Source organism: Sturnus vulgaris, chromosome 12 (genome assembly GCF_052056855.1).
Source record: "Sturnus vulgaris isolate bStuVul1 chromosome 12, bStuVul1.hap1, whole genome shotgun sequence".
Taxonomy (NCBI): Eukaryota; Metazoa; Chordata; class Aves; order Passeriformes; family Sturnidae; genus Sturnus; species Sturnus vulgaris.
The window spans coordinates 19631282-19652383 of record NC_142254.1 but is presented as its reverse complement, the minus strand read 5'-3'; the positions used below and the strand labels follow the sequence as shown (position 1 = coordinate 19652383).

Genomic DNA, 21102 nt, shown 5'->3' with positions numbered 1-21102 from the left:
GACTGATGGAACAATTCTGTCCCTGTGATTAACTGATCACCACGCAGGACATTTCAGAAGCTTTTTTTAATAGAAGACACAAAATATTGGAATCAGTAAGAAATAGTAAAAGGAAAAGAAAACATGAGGCATTGCAGAGGGAGCAGGCACCAAGCCCATTCTCTGAGGGCTCTGTCCTGCTCCCACTGAAAATCAAAAGGAGTTTTAGAGTTGGCTGCAGTGGGAACAGGAACAGTCCTTAAGGCACTAATTAGTACAGCTGGCTGAATAATGCATAATGAACAGTTCATTCAGCTAATTTCATCTCTTTCTCTATTCATGACTTGCCCGTGAACCAACCCCAATTTTCTCATTTTGGTCGTCATTCACAAGCTATTTGTGGGTTTCTTCAGGAAATCATCCCCAGTGTGTGATTCCAGCACGCATCCCAATGTGTAAATATTGGGAATTTGCACAGAAGGGCTGAAGTGTGGGACCTGCAGGTGGGACAGGTGACACCAGCTCTCTAAAGGTGGGCTGGGAGAGCTGGGGCTGCTCAGCCTGGAGAGGAGAAGGATCCAGGGAGAGCTCAGAGCCCTAAAGGGGCTCCAGGAGGGACTTTGGACAGGGATATGGAAAGAGGGAATGGCTTCCCACTGCCAGAGGTGGGATATTGGGCAGGAATTGCTCCCTGTGATGGTGCTGAGGTCCTGGCACAGGGTGCCCAGAGGAGCTGTGGCTGCCCCTGGATCCCTGGAAGTGCCCAAGGCCAGGTTAGAGCACCCTGGGCTAGTGGAAGGTGTTCCTGCCATGGCAGGAGATGGAATGGAATAAATTTTAAGGTCCTTTCCAACCCAAACCATTGTTTAATTTTCGCCCAAGCTGATTTTCTATAACCAACTGCAGCAAGAATTTCAAATGTTGCAAAGAAACACTGAACTTTACACCCACATTTAGCACATACTTGGGCACTTTCCTTTTCTTCCTCGTCCTTTCTCCTCCAGCACTTTAAACAGATCTAGCTGGTTATTGGAATAGTGACCTAAGGCAGCGAGGGAAGGGATATGATGTGAAAACAGCCCAAGGAATGTCACTGGAATAATCGAGTAAATACTTCCAGATTTTCCTCTCCAGCTCTGAAGTGTTTTGGCTTTAGCAAAGACTAAATTAACATTGTGTAATGGATGGGGGTTGGAATCAGCCTGTGGATCACAGAGGACAACTCCAGGCTGGGCTGCTGCCCATCCCTAATTTGGGTGAAGTCACCCAAATGTGACTTTGGTGGGGTAAGATTTAAGTAAGGCAATATTCCAAACAGGGAAAATATTCCAAAAGGAAATTGCTGGCCTGTGATGGGGCAGGGGGTGCAGGCTGAGGCACCCCTGTCCTTCCAGCCAGGAGGGAAGCACAGGGAAACCCAAGAGTGTTTCTTTTGCAGCAGGTCCCGAGGGAGATGCAAGGAGCAAGGGAAGGGAGCCGGGCAGTGTTTTTGGAAGCCAAGCTCTGTGGATTTTCGCTCTGAAGGAAGTCCCACGGGGAACCACACAAAGCCAGAAGGGCATCCTGACTTCTGGGGACAGGGAGGGACGTGCCAGCGCTGCTGGAAGGGACACAGGGGACACACAGGGCAAGGGATGCTCACACTTTTGATTTTGAAAGGTGACAGACGAAGCAGAGTGTGACTGAGGAGGGATCTTCGCTGAAGGAGAAGAGAGCCTCTCTCTTATGCCTCCAGCTGGATAAAACCCCTGGAAAATCCGTATTTACAGCCAGCTCTGTGCGTGCCGGAGTCTATCAGCAGAGGGCAGTGACTCTCGCAGGCACACGCTCATCCCTGGCATCCTAAAATCCATCCCGCTCCTGCTGCTGTCACAGCAAGGACAACACCTTCCCCACCCTGCCCAAACCAAACCCGGCTTCATCCCTGAAAATCGAACTCCAAGGGATGCTGCAGAGCCCACATCTGCCCGTTTTTTGGTTGGTGGTTTTTTTTTTTTCCCTCTCCTCTTCCCAACGCCCACGTGGTATTTTTCTCTGCGCTTCAAAGCTGGGGTTTGTTTGTTTTTTCAAGCCCGAGAGCTCCAATTCCAGCATCTGCGTGAAAGCCGGCAGGAAATAACCCGTGTGTGCTCAGAAGTAGTTGAGAGAACACGCAAGGGCAATATTTATCTTCCCCTTCCGTGGGCCGGAGTGGAGACACGCAAGGCTCCTGCTCCTGCCACTCAGCGCATCCATCGGGAAAGGACAGGGTGGAGCCGCAGGGGCTGAGGATTCCGGCGTGGAGAGGGAGAGCTGGGCAGAACGGCAGCGAGGAGGAAGGTTTGGAACGAGGCAGGAAGGAAGGGATGAGCGGAGAGGCAGGGGATGATCAGCATCGGGAAATTCGGTGCCGGATTTTGCCCAGAGATGGGGCAACTAAGAGGCGTTTCAAAAAACTTTTATTCCATTTTCAGTCTCATACGAAAGGTGAGGCAATAATTCACGCCATCACAATCAGAAGCCAACTATTTCCTAATTACAATACACTATAAGCATTTCTTAGCCTATCAGCTTTTGTCACATCACGCTGTAAAATGGCTTAAAGCCAATTATCCAAAATCACCCCTCGTGGGTTCTATTACATCTTTCATAGTTCTATTTCTCCAAAGTATCTAGTCTTATTTGCAAGGCCATCCTTTGAAACTTTTTTCCTAGCTCCATTTCTCTCTCAACAATATCTGTCCTATTTCATGGCATTTCTTTCTTGGCATAAGCCAAGAAATGCTTATAGTGTATTGTAATTAGGAAATAGCTGACTTCTGATTGTGAGAATTATAACACCTGTATTGTCTCACCTTTCGTATGAGACTGAAAATGGAATAAAAGTTTTTTTAAAACGCCTCTCAGTTGCCCCATCTCTGGCTCAGAAAAGGGCAAAATCTGATATTTGGGAGAGGTGTGACAGAGTCAGGAGTATCTCCAAAGGAGCAGGCAGCTCTGGGGTGAAAGAGATCCCACTTCGAACACCCAGCTGGTCCATCAGGTTTTATGTTCATCCATGTACAGAGTGGGCTTTCAGATCATCCTGGGAAAACATTCTATCCCAAAAAGCTGTTTTGGCACAGAACCCACCTGAGGGAAGGTGCCCATCACACCTGACTCATACCCAAGACAGCAGTGGGTTCATCTCTGGCTTTGTGAGTCACTTTGGTAGAAGATTTGGGATCTCCTGGTTGGATATCTGGCAGAAGTGCTAAGATTTAAGCCACATTTAGGTTTAAAATGTCAAGCCTGTCATTAAGTGGCAGAAGATTTTGCAAGTGTTGAACAGCCTCCTAAAGGCTCCAAAATGTGATGGGGGAAAGCTCTGAGAAGGTCCCTGTGGAGGAGTTCTGTGGGCTGGGAGCACTGGGCACTTGATGGATCTGGGTAACTCAACTGGTTTTTTATCCAGCAGCCTCCCAAACAAATCTCCTCCTTTTCCATGGTAGAGATTCTCATTTCTATTGTCTCTGTGGAAGGACACAGAAGTGAATAACCTCCTTTCACCCTGGACTCAGTCACCTACCTCACACTCAATTATTTCAGTTAATTTTTATAGGCTTTTGGTCATTCCATGTTGCACAGAGTCAAACTCACAGGAAGGAATTCTTTGTGATAATTAGGATATAATAAATTAATCATGTGATAAAAGATTTGGCTACAATGGCTCTGAGGTGCTGCTTGAAGGGAAAAGAAGCACTTCAGCCAAGCTCCTTGGTTTAAAAGGATTGAGGAAATCCAAACAGGAGAACTCAAAATTACAACAGCAGATAAAACTGAAGTGTTGAAGGATTGGACCCTCTCTCAGTCCTCAGCTGACTGCAACATCCAACAACAGCCTCTGCATGCTCTGAAAATACAAAAAGAAGAAAATTAGTTATTGCTTACTGATTACACCAGCAAGGAATCTTCCCCAGCTGTTTCAAGCGTGCACAAAGAGAATTTTCAGGAGAACAGGCAGGAAATGGGATGATCTGGGGATGAAATGAGGAGCCAGTTTGGTGTCCTGTGCTTGTAGGAGGAACAGAGGCTGCACAGGCACCCCAGAACGACCTTCACTCCCAAACCTCTGCCTGGATAAATGGTAACACGAGCTCTTACTCAGTTGATTTATCTCCCTGAAAGCAGTTCCTGGCTCTGCCCCTGGACAGCCAGGAATTCTTGGTGACAGAATTATATACCATGCCCCTTTTGGTTTCCTCAGGCTTCACCCAAAGCCACTTCTAACCAGAGAAGAGGCTCCCAGTTCATCTATTACACTTCAGGTTAGGGTTTGTTTTGCTGTCTGGCATCAAAGACAAAAAATTCCTGGCTATAAACCACAGAATCACTCTTTTGCAACAAAATTCTCATTCAAACATTTATTTAGACTGAGTCTTAGACCCCAAGCAGACAGTTTCAACCTTCTTCACCTTGCTGCAGAAACCTGGCTTTGAGCACAGCGTGGTGCTTTCAGGATGGATTAGTGGATAAAGGATGTGCTTTCAGGATGGATAAAGACATCAATATAAGCAGAAAGGCCACCAAAGAACTCATCACACCCATGCCAACAGCCTGGCCAGGGCTAGAACTCAATGCAGACTTTTCCTAAGGGACTGAGAGCACTTCCTCTGTTTTCCACACATGCCTTCCTCCCATGGACAATGCCGGGCACGGCAGGAAAAGGAAGCACATATGGTTTGCACTGTGTGAGGGATCTCTGCAAGGAAAGGACACAGAGACGCTGTGGGGGTGTCAAGGACCCTCTCACAGCAGGAGAACAGAAGCAGGGTTGTGTGTGTTTACAATATACGGCATTATGCAGCCCCAGTCAGTGTCCTCTGCCTGCTGACTCCTGCATTTCAGTGGGACTCCAATAAATGCAGTCGATAGCCCACGATATCCCCCTGGGAAATAAAAAAGGATAAACTACCAGCGTTTGGAATGTTTGTGGTGCAGCAGTTCGTCTTAGCGAGGTGTATAATGTGATTTCCAATAAACCATCCCCCGGAGGAATGAGACTTTTTCTCTTCTGTGATACCAGCATAAGTGGTCACACAGCTCTTGTGAGAGCCCACATTTGGGCATCTGCACATCCCATAAAGATCAACTCGAGACAAAATACAATTTTGCCTTTAAAAACATCTATGCTGGGTCTTTTGTTTAGCTGCGGCGCAACAACGTTGCACTCGTGAAAATAAAACACACGGTCCATCTTCCAACATTACCATCGTATAAAAACCAAGCCTTGGATTTATTTGCTGCCTGCCTGGGGCTGCATTTAAAAATGTTATTCCTGGCTTGTCCCAGTTAAAGATCTTCACCCGTGTCATTTATCTTGCTGATGTGCAGTCTGGCTACTGGGCTACCACAGCCAAACTCCACGGAAAACAGAAATTGTGTGTCCGCCCCTTGGCTCCTCATTCAAATCTGCAGCCGACAACCCTGCTAGAAAATGTGCATTTCTACAATGCTGTCAGCCAGAATCACGGATTAGAATGGAGAGTGGGAATGTAGGGGGGGGCGAAAAAAATGATCGTTTTGAGAGGTCTTCGGTGTCTCTTTTGTTTCCACACTGTATTTAAAGACAATCTGGAGTCAGGTGCCAAACTGGCTGTGGGTTCGGCTGGTGGCGGCTCAGGCAAGCGCCGCTGCCAAAAGATTTATGGGGGTTTTGGCATCACCAGCCAGCAGCAGCTCAGGCTGCATCCCCGAGGCTCTTTGTGATCCTAAAACAACGGCTGAGGAAGGAGAGCATCGTAGCCATTCCCTTTTCTACTCCATAAGGCTCCTCGTGGCTGGAACGAGGCGTTGTGACTGAAAAGGCAGGGAAAAGGCACCTAACGCACACATTGGAAGCAGCGGGCACGGGCAGCACTCGGCGCCGGGGGACAGACTTGAAATGCACCGGCCATAAAGGACAGAAGGGAGGAAGGTGCTCACACACGATTTGGGATGTCAGGACGCAACCCGAGGCTCCTCTCCAGCCTGCGGGGAGGACAGGAGGCCCAAACCCGTCAACTCTGCGGGGTCAGCGGGAGCAGGGAAAGGCAGAGCCGTGCCCTGAGCGGGGTTATCGCCCCTCAGAAACCCCCGGGGCAGCGGCGGCCGTGGCCGCAGCCCCGCCGCACCCGCAGGCGGCCACACACAAAAGGCGCCCGTTCCCGCCCCTCTCCTATTTAAGGGTTCCTCGACCAATCAGCGCCAGGGGCGGGGCTGAACGGGGAGGATTGACAAGCTCATGAGACCCCGCCCCCGAGCGTGAAGGAGGGGGCGGGGAGAAGCGCGGCCGCAGCCAATCGCCGAGGGCGGGCGGGGGGCTCGGCCAATCAGCGGCGCGGGGGGCGTGTCCCGCAGCGGGGTCAGGCCGGGAGCGAAGGCGCCCGTCGCTCCCTGTTCCTCCCGCTCCGCTCGCGGCCGAGCCTCCTCACCGTGAGATCCCTCCGCCTGCGCGCAGCGGCCGGCGGGGTGTGCGCGCCGCTCCGTGCCCCTCCGCCCGGGAGGGATTATTTCCCGCGGTCGCGGCGGCGGGGCGGCCCCGGCGGGGCCGGGGGATGGAGGCACCGGGCGCCCGCCGGAGGGACGGAGGAGCCGCCCCGTGAGGGAGGAACGGGAGCGCAGCGGCCTCCTCGGGGCCGCCGGCGGGCGGGGACCCCGCGGCCAGGCCGCGCCTCAGCGCTCGGGCCTGCGCCGCCCTCAGCGGGGCCCGGCCCGGCCCTGCCCGCCCGGGGCTGCCCCAGGCCGGGTGTGCGAGCCCCGGCCGGGGCGTGCTCGGCGCGGGGCACCATGGTGGAGAAGCGGTGCCCGCGGCTGCAGCGGGACGGCGTGTACCGCTGGTTCTCCGAGCTGCCCTCCCCGCAGCGCGTGGAGTTCCTGTGCGGCCTCCTGGACCTGTGCATCCCTCTGGAGCTGCGCTTCCTCGGCGCCTGCCTGGAGGACCTGGCCCGCAAGGATTACCACTCCCTGCGCGACTCCGAGATCAAGGCCAACAACCCCGCCGACCTGGGCAGCCTCACCAACCTGACGGACGAGGTGGTGCGCAGCAAACTCCTGGTGTCCCTCGCCCTGCTCGGCTCTGCCCACCGGGAGGCCGCCGGGGTCCTGTTCCGCACCCTCACCCACATCGACTCGGTCATCAACAACTACGGGCTGCAGCTCAACGAGGGCCGCACGGGGGATGAGTTCCTGTTGCTCTTCACCATGGCATCCAACCACCCGGCGTTCAGCTTCCACCAGAAGCAGGTGCTGAGGCAGGAGCTCACCCAGATCCAGAGTCTCATGGCCAGCAGCAGCAAGAATCCCAGCACCTCTACCCTCAACACCATGGCAACCTATCCTGGCTGCCATAAGGTGGGTATCCGGCTTTTTGCACGCTGGGATGGCACCGGGCTGTGTCTCCGGCTCTCATTTTAAACCGTGCTTTAGCACGGTGGTAGATGGCAGCTTCAGAGGCTGGCAGTTGGTTGGTGATGGTCAGCTGAGGGCACAGGGAGAGGATGGATGGAGTTTCTACGAGCTTGTGTCATTTAAATGAGAAGGGGTTCACAAGCCGATCAACAGCAGCAATATAAGCCCTCCATCCCTGATTGCTTCTCAAAGCATGTGCTGGGAGAACAGTCCCGCCAGCTGCATGGAAAAACAGTGATTTAGGAAGGGAAATAACTGCATCTCTCGATAAAAGCATCTGTTTGAAAGTTCCCCCTGGAAAAAGTTGGAAAGGAGAAGTAGCTGTCCAGTGGCAAAGCATCTTGGTGAGACTAGGTTTTGTTTAGACGGGTGTGATGGCAAACGTTTGGAGTTGCTGGTGTTAAGCTGAAGGAAATGTTGTCGTTTTCTGTCACTCTGCGTCCCTCGGGTATTGATCCTGGTGTCGGGGTTCACCGTCATTAACTCGCTGTTCTTTCATTCAGTTGCCAGCAGTTGGGCCAGACAGGAACGTTTTAAGATGTGCTGTAAGTCATTAGATATGTGACTGCTTAATTGCTCTCAGCCCGCTACAAATCAGGGAGTCAAAGTGTCTTTCTGCCTGATTTTAACCCGCTGGAAAGTTCAATCTGAACACCAGCTTGGAGGGTGCTTGTGAGAAGTTAACAGGCTGCAGCCTTTGAGGATGAGTGGATGATGTGTTACCCTGCTCTTGGGGAAGGTGGGGAATACCTAAAAGCTGTGAAAGCCCCTGTATTGGAGTAATATCCTAAATAAAGCTGTTTCTGAGGGCTCAGTAGAGATTTCACTAAGTTGAGCGTTGAATTCCAGACTGAGACAGAAATCTGTGCACAGTCTTCCCCTGAATACAAATCCCCTTCCAACTTCATTTTGTTTAAACACCTCTGCTAAAATTGAGATGTGTTCAATTTCATATTTTTGTTATTCTTCCCTTCCTGTCCTGTGCCTGTTCCTAACCTCCTGTAGTAAAGGGAAAGAACAAGGTATGGGAGAGCCTCTTCATTTAGCTGAATCCTCCATGTGGATGAAATATAGCTGGAAAGGATATTTCACACAGGATGTAGAAGGGTATAATTAAAACCAGAAAAAAGCTTCTTTTCAGCTCCTTAACTACTTTCAGCTTCCCTTATTCAAATGATGCAGCGACCCTGGGTTGGCTTGGAAAGGAAATGCTGTAAATCACATCCAAGTTCCCCCAAAATAAGACAAGAAAAAAAAAAAAAGAGAGATAAAATCAGGCAGGCAGGAAGGTTGGAAGGTTTTTGAGAGTCTTCTTTCTGAGCTGCAGGATTTATGGAACTGAAAAACCCCGGCACTATTTATGTCAATCTAAGATGGACGGAGAATCCATCCTGCCATTTTTCCTGCCAGGAACAAGGCAGCCAGGATCGTTTGATTTTTCTTTTCTTCTGAGCTCACTGATGGGTTGTCTCTTTAAAAAGCACATTTTTATAGAAATCTGTGTTGAAGAATCTTGGTTGCTAAGTACAGAGTAGTGAGAGGGAACACAAAGGTGACTTTGCCTTCACAGTCTCTGAATGTGCATTTTGTTTGAAGTGATGTAGATTTCCTTAAGATTTTTTTTATTGTTGTTCTTAACTGGGTAATTCTGCTACTTTTAGAGTAAGCAGTTGGCTTGAACAAGGAGTTGGATGAAGCAAGTGGAAAAAAGAATGTCTTTCTCCATTCAGCCCTGGTTAAATATGCACAAATAAATTCCAGCACCGAGTCCTTGTGGTGTTACCAAGTGATGTTGTGACAATCCTTGTGCTGTAACATCACCTAGAAAAAAACAATGTGGATGTGGAGAGAAAGTGAGTGCCCTGGGCTGCTGCTTTTTCTCCTCGGAATTGGAGGAGAATTCCTCCCCTGGTACCAGCACTTTCTCATGGCTCCTGTTGCTGAGCTGGTGCTGGAAGCTGGGTGTTAAATGGGGGAATTCTGCTGCTCTCTGAGCTCATCCTTGAGAAACTGGAGAAATGCTCACCATTTGAGGTCCTGAAAAACTTTGGGGAGATGGGTTGCAAACAGGGAGCTGTTTGTGAGCTGAGTTATCCTCCAGCCCTCCCCTTGGGAGGGTGGGAATAGGGTGTAACTCTTGTGTAGCTGCACCTGCCCTACTGTTACAATTTCTGATTTATGGTTAACTTGTTTAGTCGGAGATGCAACAGAAATCTGAAATCTGCTCTTTGTTCTCCTTGCAGAAACAAGTAGGAATATGCTGCTTCTGCTTAGCCAGCCCTATTAAAATATGCCCCAACCTGCTGTTAGCCAGAACTTTATCCAGAGGATTGGACCTTGCAATCCTTTTTCCATCTCCTCTTTCACACTGAACAGTGAAATAGCTCAAAATCAAATTGTGTTTAACAGAGAGAAGAGACTGAACAGCTGATACAAATTTACTGTAAATATTTCATGATTCCTCAAGTTGCTTTGGGGGTAGGTGAACACAGCTGAAGGTGGTCAGTGATGCAAACTGCTTTTTGCTGTTTCCTTTCACTGCCTGCACTCACTGACTATGAACAGGCTTCAACCAGCTGCCCATATATTTTTTTGTGCTTTTTTCAGATGCTTCTTGTCTTACCTGAATCTTAACTTTGCAGGAAAAGGTGGCTGTGGCTGGCCTTAAGTAGGTCAGTAATTATTAGATTGATGGTTTCTACCTGATGGTATAAAATGAACATTTTATGAACAGGAGGGAAAACGTTGTCCTGTTTGCATTGCCTTGGACTCTGTGAGGATGGAATCATGGAATTCCCCGAGTTGGAAGGGACCCACAAAGATCATTGAGTCCAGCTCCTGGTCGGGCTCTGCTCCCAGGGAGCAGGGACAGGAGCAGAGGGAACGGCCTCAGGCTGGGCCAGGGGAGGCTCAGGGTGGACATCAGCAGGAATTTCCCCATGGAAAGGGTGCTCAGGAATTGGAAGTGCCCAGGGAGGTTTGGAGTGCCCATCCCTGCAGGTGTCCCAGCAATTCCTGGATGTGACACTGAGTGCTCTGGGCTGGGGACAATGTTGGGTTTGTCACAGGTTGGGCTTGGTGACCTTGGAGGTCTTTTCCAACCTCAGTGACTCTGTGGTTCTCTGCTGGAGTGGATGGCAAATGGAAACACGAATCTGAACTTGGATTCTGTGACCTAAATGGATGTTGGACATCCTGACATGAGTCTGTGCATGGACTTTCCCTCTCAAGAGCTCTACTGTCAGTAACTGTAAGGACAGAACTTCAGAGCTAGGGAAGTTATTCATGAATCTGTCACTCTGTTTCCTGGAGTTGTTTCATCTCCTCATTGCAATTGTGCTGTAAAACCAGGGGAATGAGAGAATGCTTTGGGTACTCGGCACCTGCTGTGCTGTGACAAAAGCTCTCAGTGCACTCAGGGTGATGAGCTGTAGGTTTGCATCGGATATTAGGAAGGAATTTTTGGCTGTGAGGGTGCTGAGGCCCTGGCTCAAGATGCCCAGAGAAGCTGTGGCTGCTCCTGGATCCCTGGAACTGTCCAAGACCAGGTTGGACATTGGGGCTTGGAGCAACCGTGGCAGGAGCTGGAATGAGATGAGCTTTAAGGTCCCTTCCCACCCAAACCATTCCATGATCCTGTGGTGATGATTCTGCTCTGGCTGTGGGTTCAGCTGCAGAGCCAGGGTCAGAAATAGCCACTCTGAGTGCAGTTTGTTTGCAGCTGAAGTGGAATAAGGGGCAGTGACCCCGTGGATATGTGGCTCTTTGGGGCTGGTATCCTGTGAATGGGAAGGAGGGCTCTTGCCCAGTCAGCTCCCAAAAACTGCACCAATGGCTATTTCAAGTTTATAGCATAAGGTGCTATTTTTCACTCATGCTAATTCCATAGGCTCCTCTAAAACTTCCAAAGAACTCAAAGCTGTATATTGGGAGCTATGGAGCTGCTCTGAGGGATCCATTTCAAACACCTCCATCTGTCTGCACTGTTTGTCTCAAGAGCATGAATGGGCATAACTCCATTGAGAAATATTCTGATATTTTTATTTCACCAATGGAGTGATGAGTTATAAAAAAACCATCACTTACTTGCTGGGTTGAAAGTAGTCAAGCCCTCACAGAGGCAGCAATGCAGCTATGAAATGATCTATGTCAGCTGCTTTTATGGGCTTTTTTTTGACCTTTGTAGGAGTAGAATAAACCATGAGAAACTTAATTTTTAGCCTCTTTGAGGGTATTTTATGGACTGAGGAGATGCTGGCTGGGATTAGAGGTGTTCACTCACTGGTATCAGGAGTTGCTATCTCAGAATGATCTCACTTTCCAAACCACATGAATCCAACCTCAGGAGCTGTAGGGACAGGTCTTGTAGCTTCCAGCTCTGGTGACATTGCCAAGCCCTTTGTGTCTTTTGCACGTCCTTTGAAAATTTTTGGGTACTCCAGGCAACGTGGATTGCACACAGCTCTTGATACTCCACTTTAAAAATTCTGAGGCTTCTCCTTCTCGTTCTTTTCTTACTCATGGTTTCGTTTGAAATGTGATAAAATGGTTCAGTCTCAGACCTGCAATATTTTCAGAAATGAGCTTTACAAAGAAAGGAATTCTTGGAAGACAATGGTTTATTAATTAGCACCAAATTCACTTTGCCTAATCATATGTTACGTGAGGAACTTGAATTTAGGAGCCTAAAGGAGTTTGCTTAGGAAATGCTCTGTGCACCCAAACATCAGGAACAGAGCAGCCAAAAAAAATGTGTGTTGAGCTAATAATGATGATGTTTTTTCCATGAACAGTTTTCCCATTTATTTTTGCACGGGCTGAATGAAGTTTTTGTTTTAAGAGTGCATTCCACTTCTCTTTTTTAATTTACTCTTTTTTTTCTACTAATTACTTTGTAACTGTTAGTGAAGCAACACTGAAGTGAGCCTGGTTCTTGTGGGATAAAGATTCCTGTTGGATGTACCAGCTCTGAGCTGTTTTAATGGGATCAGTGCATGAGCTGGAGGAGATCCTGTGTGGAGAAGCAGAGGCAGCAGTAGTTAACCACACCTCACAGGCATTCCAGGGGCTGACTTCAAAGGTGCTGAACAGCAGCCTTGTTTGGAAGTGTTTAACCATTTGGTTTAGTGGGTTTATAGATGTTTGAGTTGCTACAACTGAGATCCTGTCACCTTCTGTGACAGTGTGTACAGCCCTGCCTCTTCCTGGCAGGGCAGAGCTCGGCTTCTTCTCTCATCTTTAATATTCAAATATTCCACTCTCCATTTACTTGCTCTGGAGTGCTTTTTATCCCTAAAAATAATAAAAAAAAAGCAAATACAGTCCCAAGAACATAGATAAGATTTCCCAGAGCCTACAGAATTTTATTATAGAAATGCTGTATCTAATTTGTAGAAACAAGAACCACTCAAATTTAACTTCAGTCTTGGAGCCAGTTGAATTGAAGCTGTTCCCTCCTGAGCTTTGAAATGGGTATTAATTCAAGCAAAAGGATGTTGATATGGTTCAGGTCTGTGTTTCTTTGCATGGGGTTTGTAATGAGCAAACTTTTCAATTCCTTGCTCTGTCCTCATGCTGAACCAGAATTTTCCCATTGATTCCATTGGGATAATTATCCAATGATCAGCATTGAGAGAGATAACCTTTTAACAGGTGTTCAGTCTAACACAGAATTTCAGGGGTTTTGTGAATATCAGGAGTGATCCAGAAATAATCAGATCAGTTACTTAAGAGCAAGATCTTAATTTTAATTACAGACCTGCCAAATCCTGATGATAAATAGTGAAAGGGAACACTTTTCATGTGTATTATGAATTCTCCTCCAATGTCTTCTTCTTTTATCACCATAAGTAGAAGAAGGAAGGACATTGAAAGGCTGGAGTGTGTCCAGGATATTAGGAAAAATTTCTTCATTGAGAGGGTGTTCAGGCATTGGAATGGGCTGCCCAGGGAAGTGGTGGAATCACCATCCAAGGAGGTGCTCAAAAACCAGGAATGTGGCACTTGGGGTTATGGTTTAGTGGTGATCATGGTTGAACTTGGTGTCTCAGAGGTCCTGTCCAACCTTAATGACTCTGTACTTCCATGATTCTGTGTAGTTTTATTGCACTCAAGCCATTACTTAAGTGAACATTGAGGAGGGGAAAGAGGGAGAAATAGAATTCAGTGGATTTGTGACCTGGCAGGTAATTTCTTTGTGAGTTGGTGCAGAAGAGACAGGGGTGGTTGGCTTTTGATGGCATCAGGTGAAGAAACATTTGTACATCAGGGCTGGGGTGTAGAGCAGCAGTGTCTGTTCCAAGGTCTGCATAGAAGCAGGGATTTGTTTTGATTTTGAGGTGGTTTAAATGATTGGTTTGTAAAATTCAGCTTTGACGAGTCCAGTACCTCTATGGTAGATTTATGTTCCTATTATTAACACAATTCTTCCAGCAGAGGGGTTTTAGTGGAAATTAGTCTATAAAATGCAGCCCAGACTTATTTTGGTCCATCTGTTCTCCTGAATTCATAAGGAGCCTTGGAGCAGGTGCATGATTGTCCCGTGGTGTTTAAGTACCACATGCCTCATTTCATTCCAGAGAGTCTCCCAGGACAGAACCATCTGATCTATTATCCATGATCCCATCTCCCTGTGAATTGCCTCTTCACCCTTTGTGCTCCTCCTCTAGGAGAAAAGGTATTGAAACATGGAGGCACCTGGCTCTTACAGCTTATTTGGACTGTTGGAACTGCTTGAATTTTCACACAAACCAAACACTTCCAGCTGCATCCACATCCCAGTCCAACAAAGCAACTAAATACGTGCAAATTTAAGTGAGCACTTTACTGGGCTATGTGCAAAGTGGAAGGTGTTTGTGAGCACTTCTAAAACATCCTCATGGAAGAGCCTGAATCTTCCAAAGGAGAAGCTTGGAATTTTCTTGCCCTGGTGGGAGAACAGTCAGGTGTTTGGATATGTGAATAAATGCAGGAGTGCTGCCTGAGGCAGTGGTTTCACAAGACTGACTTGTTACTACCAAAAGGACGGTGTTTGCTCAGTCCTGCCCCTCCTGGCCTTGTCTCTGTGCATTTGGAATTCCAGATCCCATTAGTTGCTCTTGTCTCTGCCTTGGATTTATCCTGATGAACCATCCCGTGGTGTCAGACTGACAGCTGAGTGTTAGCAATGCATTTTTATTCAAATGATTTCAAAAATCTGAGTTTGTCCCTTTGGTGGGAATCAGCCTGAGCTCTCGGGGGCTGTGTCCCTGCCATCAAACTTCTCCTGGAGCATTGTTGCCAGCAGGATTGCACATGTTAAAGACCTTGGTGTTAACCTCAAATAAGCTGCTGTTAATACTCAGTAATATGAACCTGGCAGGACAGGAGTTGAGTGGTTTTTACCCCCTAGAGTCACTGTTCCAGTTCCTGAAGTCACTCATACATGTTACCTGCTCCTGGAGGGCAATTTATGACTAAAAAACTCTTTTTTTTTAAAGGAGAATTCCAAAGCCAGTATGGACAGAAGCGTTTCTCTGTGGGACTCTCAATTTATCATTGGCCATTGTTGAAAACATGGAAAAGTTTTTCTGTGTGATCAGTGGGAGAATGTGTTTGTGTGGCTTGGAGCTCCAGGACCTCACTTAACTCACTCATTGCTCTTATGTGTTGTTTGTTTTTCCTGTGTAATACATGACCTACATTTCTTACCTAACCAGGTATAGAAATCCGTATTTTGTTCCCTCAGATCATTGTTCCATGTGTCCACGGTGCTTTGGGTAGTGACTGTGTTGATTTTTTTTTTTTATTTTTTTTTTTTTTTTTTTGGCTCCACTTCAAACTAAGTCAGCAAATACTTTGCTATTAAACCATGTATTTTCTGTGCACTGTTTATTTTTCAAAGGAACAGATAATTGCTGTTTTGGTAAAACTCTGACCACATTAAGTTTGACTCCTATCAGTCCTGTTATTTTTATGAAAGGCTTTGCTGTTTTCAGTGTTAGCAAAGCTAACAGTTACCCAGCTTCCCAGATTTCCCATTTTCCATAGTGACTTTCCCTGCCTGGGACAGAGCCACTTCAGGCAGCAGTGACTGAAAGAGCAGCACCACCTGTGGGAAATAGCTGGGTTTATTTTTTATTTTGGGTTTATTTTCTTGTGTGATTTTTAATGGCTTGAGAGCTTAGGAGAACTTCCTGGAGCTGCTTTTGCAGTCCCAAGAAGATCTGAGCCTGTTAGGACCTCTCTGGGAAGGAAATCCCAGAATTAACTAGGTTGGAAAAGACCTTTTGAGATTATCAAGGCCAACCTATCACTGCACTCTGGTGGGGAAAATGGTTGGGTTTGGATGATGACAGGTGAAAATGGGAAAAATGTGATAATGGCAAAATTCTAGCAGTGAATTCTGTTCCCTTGGCACGTTTGTTATCAACCTTCTGGATCAAAACAATTGTTTCTCTTCCTGGTAATTCCTGGGGATGGAGGATTTGAGGGCAGCATTTAGTGATCCTCCTGAATAATCTGTGTTGGGAAGGATCCACTTTCCAATAGTGATAGCAGTTTTGATCCTGTCATCATTACAATGGAGAATGAGGCAGAGAAGAATTCACTCTGAGCCTCAGTCGCTGAGCAGTAATCAATTTTCTTTGTTATTTTCAATTCTGGCTTTAGCTTGAAATGCAGGAGACAGCAGGGTTTGCATCTGGAAAATCCAAGTCCATCTGTGAGCCAGATGTTTTGCTGTGGAGGGAGCAGATCAAAGGATCCCAGGATCATCAAGGTTAGGAGAGACCTTGAAGCTCATCTCATTCCAAGCTCCTGCCCTGGGCAGGAACACCTTCCTCTAGACCAGCTTGGCTCCAATCAAAGATGCAACATTAGAGTGGAGTCAAAATAATTTTAAGGCTCTTTTCTGCACCCACTTGCAGTTTTTAGAGGCATTGGAGGAGCCTTCAGGGCACTGTGGTGTGGAAGGAATTCCTGAGCAATGCAGTGAAACTATGGAGAGGTGCACCAGAGGGTTTTCCTTCTCCCTGACCCTCCTGGAAATGCAGTGCTGGGGGTAAAATCAGGCAGAATGTTTAACTCTGGGCTTGCTGCTAGTTTTGATTACTCTTTATGGATTGTTTCTGCTGATGTTCTCAAGTAATTTCTGTAGAAAAATCCAGTCTTTTATTCAAAGGTCTAATGCTGTTCTTTCTTAGACCTTGAATGATTCATGGGTTTGGTTTTTTTTTTGCTGCATTTATAAAATGTCACTCCTGTGGTTTGTTATGATGTATGGCCTGAACATTCCTGGTTCCTGTGATGCCAGCTTATCCATCTTCAGTGTGGCCTGTTACTGCCTCAGCAAACAAGCCTTGAACAGTTCTGGAGCTGCAGATGTTTATTCCTTAATGGCATCTTGGCTTTCTCAGGGATGTTACAGCTCCTAAAAGGTCCAAAGCAATTTGTTCCCTGTTTCTCTGAACCTTTATCTCCCTTGTTCTTTATTCTAAATCCAGGTTCTCCTGAGCAGCTGTTTGTGCTGAGCCCAAACCAGGGATTTCAGGAGTGTTCAGATATTGAGAATTTTCCTTCCTGAATTTACTTGATGCTGAATTTCTGCAGCTGAATTTGGACAGGTCTTTCCTGTAAAGCTTTTCCCAGTGTTTCTCCCAATGCTCCCAGGACAATATCTCCTGCAGTTCTGAGCTGATGGGTTATTGTTCCTCTGTTTGGCTTGGCCTCAAGTTTGAATTAAAAAAAAAAAAGAAGGATAAAAAAAAATGCTGTTACTATTTTGGAACTGAAACTTTGATTTGCAAACCACTTTTCATTATTTCACTTTCCCTAAACAAATCCAAACCATTGCAGTATCGTGATGTTTAAGTCAGTGGAAAAAATGATTTCAAAAGTTGGAATGGAAGCTTTAAGCAGTGGGATTCAGTGGTTCTAACACCATTCAGCTCCCTAACAAAGTGCTCCATTTGGAACTAATCAGAGCTTTGTGATTTTTTTCTAGGCCAATTTGGAACTGCTTTGATGTGCGACGGGATCAGATAGTATGAGCTCAGGCAGACAAGACATATGGGCTAAATTAATCCTTAGCAAGTCTAGGAAAATTAAATCTTTATGGAAAAAAAATGGAGGTTATGTATAAACAAAATGCAAATTATAAGCTGCACGCGATGCTTGTTGTAAGGAGAGTGGAGAGGAGGGAATACAAGATAAGAGGCAATAAATTGTAACAAACTGCTTGTTCAGAGATTTTTCTGGAGCTGTGTGGCTGCTCTTACTCAGCTTCAATCACTCTGAGTGTTTATATTTCTGATTATTCTGAATATTTGGAACCTGGTTGTCCAGGATAACTCAGCCCTGCCGGAGCTCCTTTCCCAGCTTGCTCCTCTGTGCTGTCCCTTTGCCAGGAGGATGGTGCTCAGCTCTCTGGAACTTCCTCCCAGCAGCCCTGGGCTGCAGGGAGAGTTTAATGAGCTCCAGGAGAGAGGCTGTGTGAGATAAGCTCAGCTCAAGACTGACTTTGGCAAAGGAAATTTCAACTCTTCCCCATTAAAGTCCTGCCAAGCTGGGAGTTTTAATGATTGGTTTAAGGGAAAGCTTGGTGTTAAGTTTTGTTTTTGGTGGGAAGCTGTGGTGAAGTAATAGTGTATAATTAGATAAATATAATACTTTGGCATTTGTATATATAAAATAAGCTTTATTCTTTTGTCAAGAAATAGTGCTGAATAGTACCTGTAACTCTCTTTTTTCCTGACACCCATCTGCCATTCTGGATTGATTTCTTTACACATAGAAGCTTTTTTATGGATGTCAAGTATACAGAGCTTTCCACTTGTTCTACTGCCTTAAAGTGTGTATAAATCTATAAATGTCAATCTTAAAATGGAGCTTACAATAGGTAATTGTATGGAGTGGGGCTGTGCTATTTCTGACTTGCATTGTGTGTGCTGACTGACGGCAACATGGGATGGGAGGGTGTGCAAAGTATTGTTTTGAGCAGAAATTGTCCCAGCTCAGGGCACTGTGTCAAGTTAGCAGGGTCTGAGGGAGCCTTTTCCCTTCCAGGGACCTGGAGCTGCTGGTTTTGAGTTACCCTGAGTGAAGGAGAACTAATTTTGTTATGGCAAGATGCACGTTTTCTCCTGTGATTTGTGCCGGGTTAAAATCCGTGTGGAATTCTAATTACAGCTCTCCCTAGCAGCAGCTCAGGTTGATTCCAGATGTAACAATTGATTTTCAAGTCACACAGTTACTCTGAGTAGTTACTGGGAGTGTTTTTGTTGGTCTGAACTCCCTCTTTAAAGCATCTTTTCCTCTTTGAGGTTCTTAAACCCTTTTTGGTTTTGATGTTTCAACCTTCTGCTTGGGCATTGTTAGTAGAGAAGTTTCCATTGAAATATGATCAGGACAGGTTATTAAATGGCAAAGACAAGAAAATCAGGGTTTTGCTAAGAATTTTTCATTGCAATCTGTTGTGGAAGTGCTTGGGAGTGCCTTGAGTCTCATCCATGGAGCCACTTCCTGCTCCCCTGGCATTGGGATGGGGAGAGAGTGGGAAGAGTGCAACAGAGAGAACTGATTTAAGAAAGACAATTTAGTAGGAAAACCAAGCAAAGCAAAGCAAAGGAATCCATTCCCCATTTCCCATGGATGAGCAGGGTTTGGCCATCCCAGGGAACCTCACAGGTCATGGTGACTGGGGAAGAGTATTGGGGTCACTGAATGTCCCCACATTTCCAGACTGAGCATGATCCACAGGCCTGGAATATCCCTGGGATCAGCTGTGCTCGGTTGGCCATTCCTGTCCCCTCCCAAATCCTCGTGTCCCCCCAGCCTCTGTGCTGCTGGAGTGGGATGAGGACCCAAAAAGGCCTTGGCTGTGTCAGCCCTGCTCAGCAGTGCCCAAAACATCCCTGAGATATCCACAGCTCCCAGCACAAATCCAAACCAGCCTCACACCAGCTACTGTGAAGAAAATTAACTCCACCCCACCCAAAAGCAGCACAGTGACATAACATAAAAATGACATTTTCCAAGAGCACTTTTCCCCAGTTTTCTTTTGGAAAAGTTAAAATCTGTGGTGTGCAGAGGTTAAAGGTCTTGCAATCTCTCTTCAATTGACTGCTGGGTGACTATTGTTTAAAAAGAATTATGCTGTAAGTAGCTTTTTAGATTAGCCAAGATAATCTCAGTTTGTGAATAGCTGCTGACTGAAAGCACTTCCCTGAACTGTTACTTGGGGAATATCAGGAGTAACAGCCTCAGTTTTAAGAGAAGCCAACTCCTCCTGAGTGCCTTCCCAGGGGATCCCTCACTCCAGAGAAGGTGTGATGTTTGTGTGTTCCCTGCGTTCATTTTAATGGATTTTTGTACTTTTCTTTGCAGGTCACTCCAAGGTCGGAGACCCCCATCAATAGTGTCAGTAACAGTTTGGAAAATGTGCTCCACACATCCACACATTCCATGGAGGAGTCATTACCCAAGAGGCCTTCAGGGAAACACTCCAAAGGTGTGCCCTTTTCTTCATGCCTGCTTCCATCCTTGGTGGTGCTCAGCTTTATTTTCATTGGGATTGGATGCTGGAATTCTGCTGGGTTAGCTTGGGCAAAGGAAGTGACAGAAGGATTTGTAGGAAGTGTGAGTGTGTCAGGGAGAAATGGCCAGCAAAAGAGGAGTATCCTGACTTTCCACCAGAAAATAAGCAAGAAGGTGCTTTGAGATCCCTTCTTTTGAAACAGCAGCTTTGCTCTCAAGAAATATTCTCCAAGAGTGAATATCTTGGACATTCCACCTCTCAGCAGGTTATTTCTTGGATAAAGCATGTGGTGTTGAGTGTTTCTCAAGGGGAAAAGGCATTTAAACAGTTTCACTGCCACTTCCACCTTCCTCTTGTTTTCCCAAATGGGAAACTGAGTGAAGAGAAGTGGAAGATGGGAGAGAGATCTTGCACCTTTCTCTGTTACAAAATAAATCTGGTTTTTGTCGTGCTATATTGCATGCTGACCTGGCTAAAAACTGGGCTTAGCAAATCAGGGTTAATTATTCCATTTCCACACTCCAGGCTCTCATTGCAAATATGAAAATGTCCAGGCTAAAATGTGACTAACAGTGTTTTTATTAAAAAAAAAAATCACTGGTAAATGAGGAAAGTCTTTGAACTGGGAGCTGCCCTTTGTGCAGAACAGCTTTTGTGAGCCCTGTAGGGCAGAGTTAATCAGGGGAAATATCTGCCCTCATATGTTGCCTTCAAATATCATTAAAAATTTTGTCAGGCACCATCTAAATTTGTTTAATTTGGAATTTATTCTCTTTTCTTCTCTACCACTGGCTTCCTACAGAACTTTGCAAATACAGTTTGATAGCACAAAAATCCAAGAATTTCAAAGCACGGCTTCAGCTCAGAAAGGGTAAAACGTCCCAAGAAATGTTGATTTGCTTCCACCAGCCCTCCTTTTCTGTGCCACACTCCACTGTAATCCCAGAAGTGTAAGGAGCAGTCATTTTTTACAGCACAGTAATGCTGGAAGTAGCCATTTCTCCAGCTGTAAAAACCATCAGGGTAGAAGAAAACGCAGCACTAAGCAGAAGCATGGCTGGGTTTGTGGCTTTCATCTGATTAAAAATAGGACAGGGTTCAACTCTGTTTTCATTTGTACTCAGTGATTGCTATTCCAGTACCATATATGCTAAGATTAGTCACGGTACGCTGTGAAAATTAATTAGGTTTTGCTCTGATCT

General features: G+C 46.4%; 1 protein-coding gene and 1 long non-coding RNA gene across 2 annotated transcripts in view; one reads left to right on the top strand and one right to left on the bottom strand.

Moving 5' to 3' along the window:
- Positions 1-3537: 3537 nt before the first annotated feature.
- Positions 3538-7126, bottom strand: LOC148222424 (uncharacterized). Its single transcript, XR_015806365.1, has 2 exons — positions 7000-7126; positions 3538-3850 (listed from the first exon to the last, which is right to left on the bottom strand). It is a non-coding gene; the product is annotated as an uncharacterized LOC148222424 (long non-coding RNA).
- ZCCHC14 (zinc finger CCHC-type containing 14) overlaps positions 6410-21102 on the top strand; it is a 49669-nt gene continuing 34976 nt past the window's right edge. The window contains exons 1-2 of the mRNA XM_014874456.2: positions 6410-7329; positions 19750-19873. Coding sequence (XP_014729942.2) covers positions 6766-7329; positions 19750-19873 — 688 coding nt within the window. The 5' untranslated portion in view covers positions 6410-6765. The remainder of the gene's footprint in view (positions 7330-19749; positions 19874-21102) is intronic.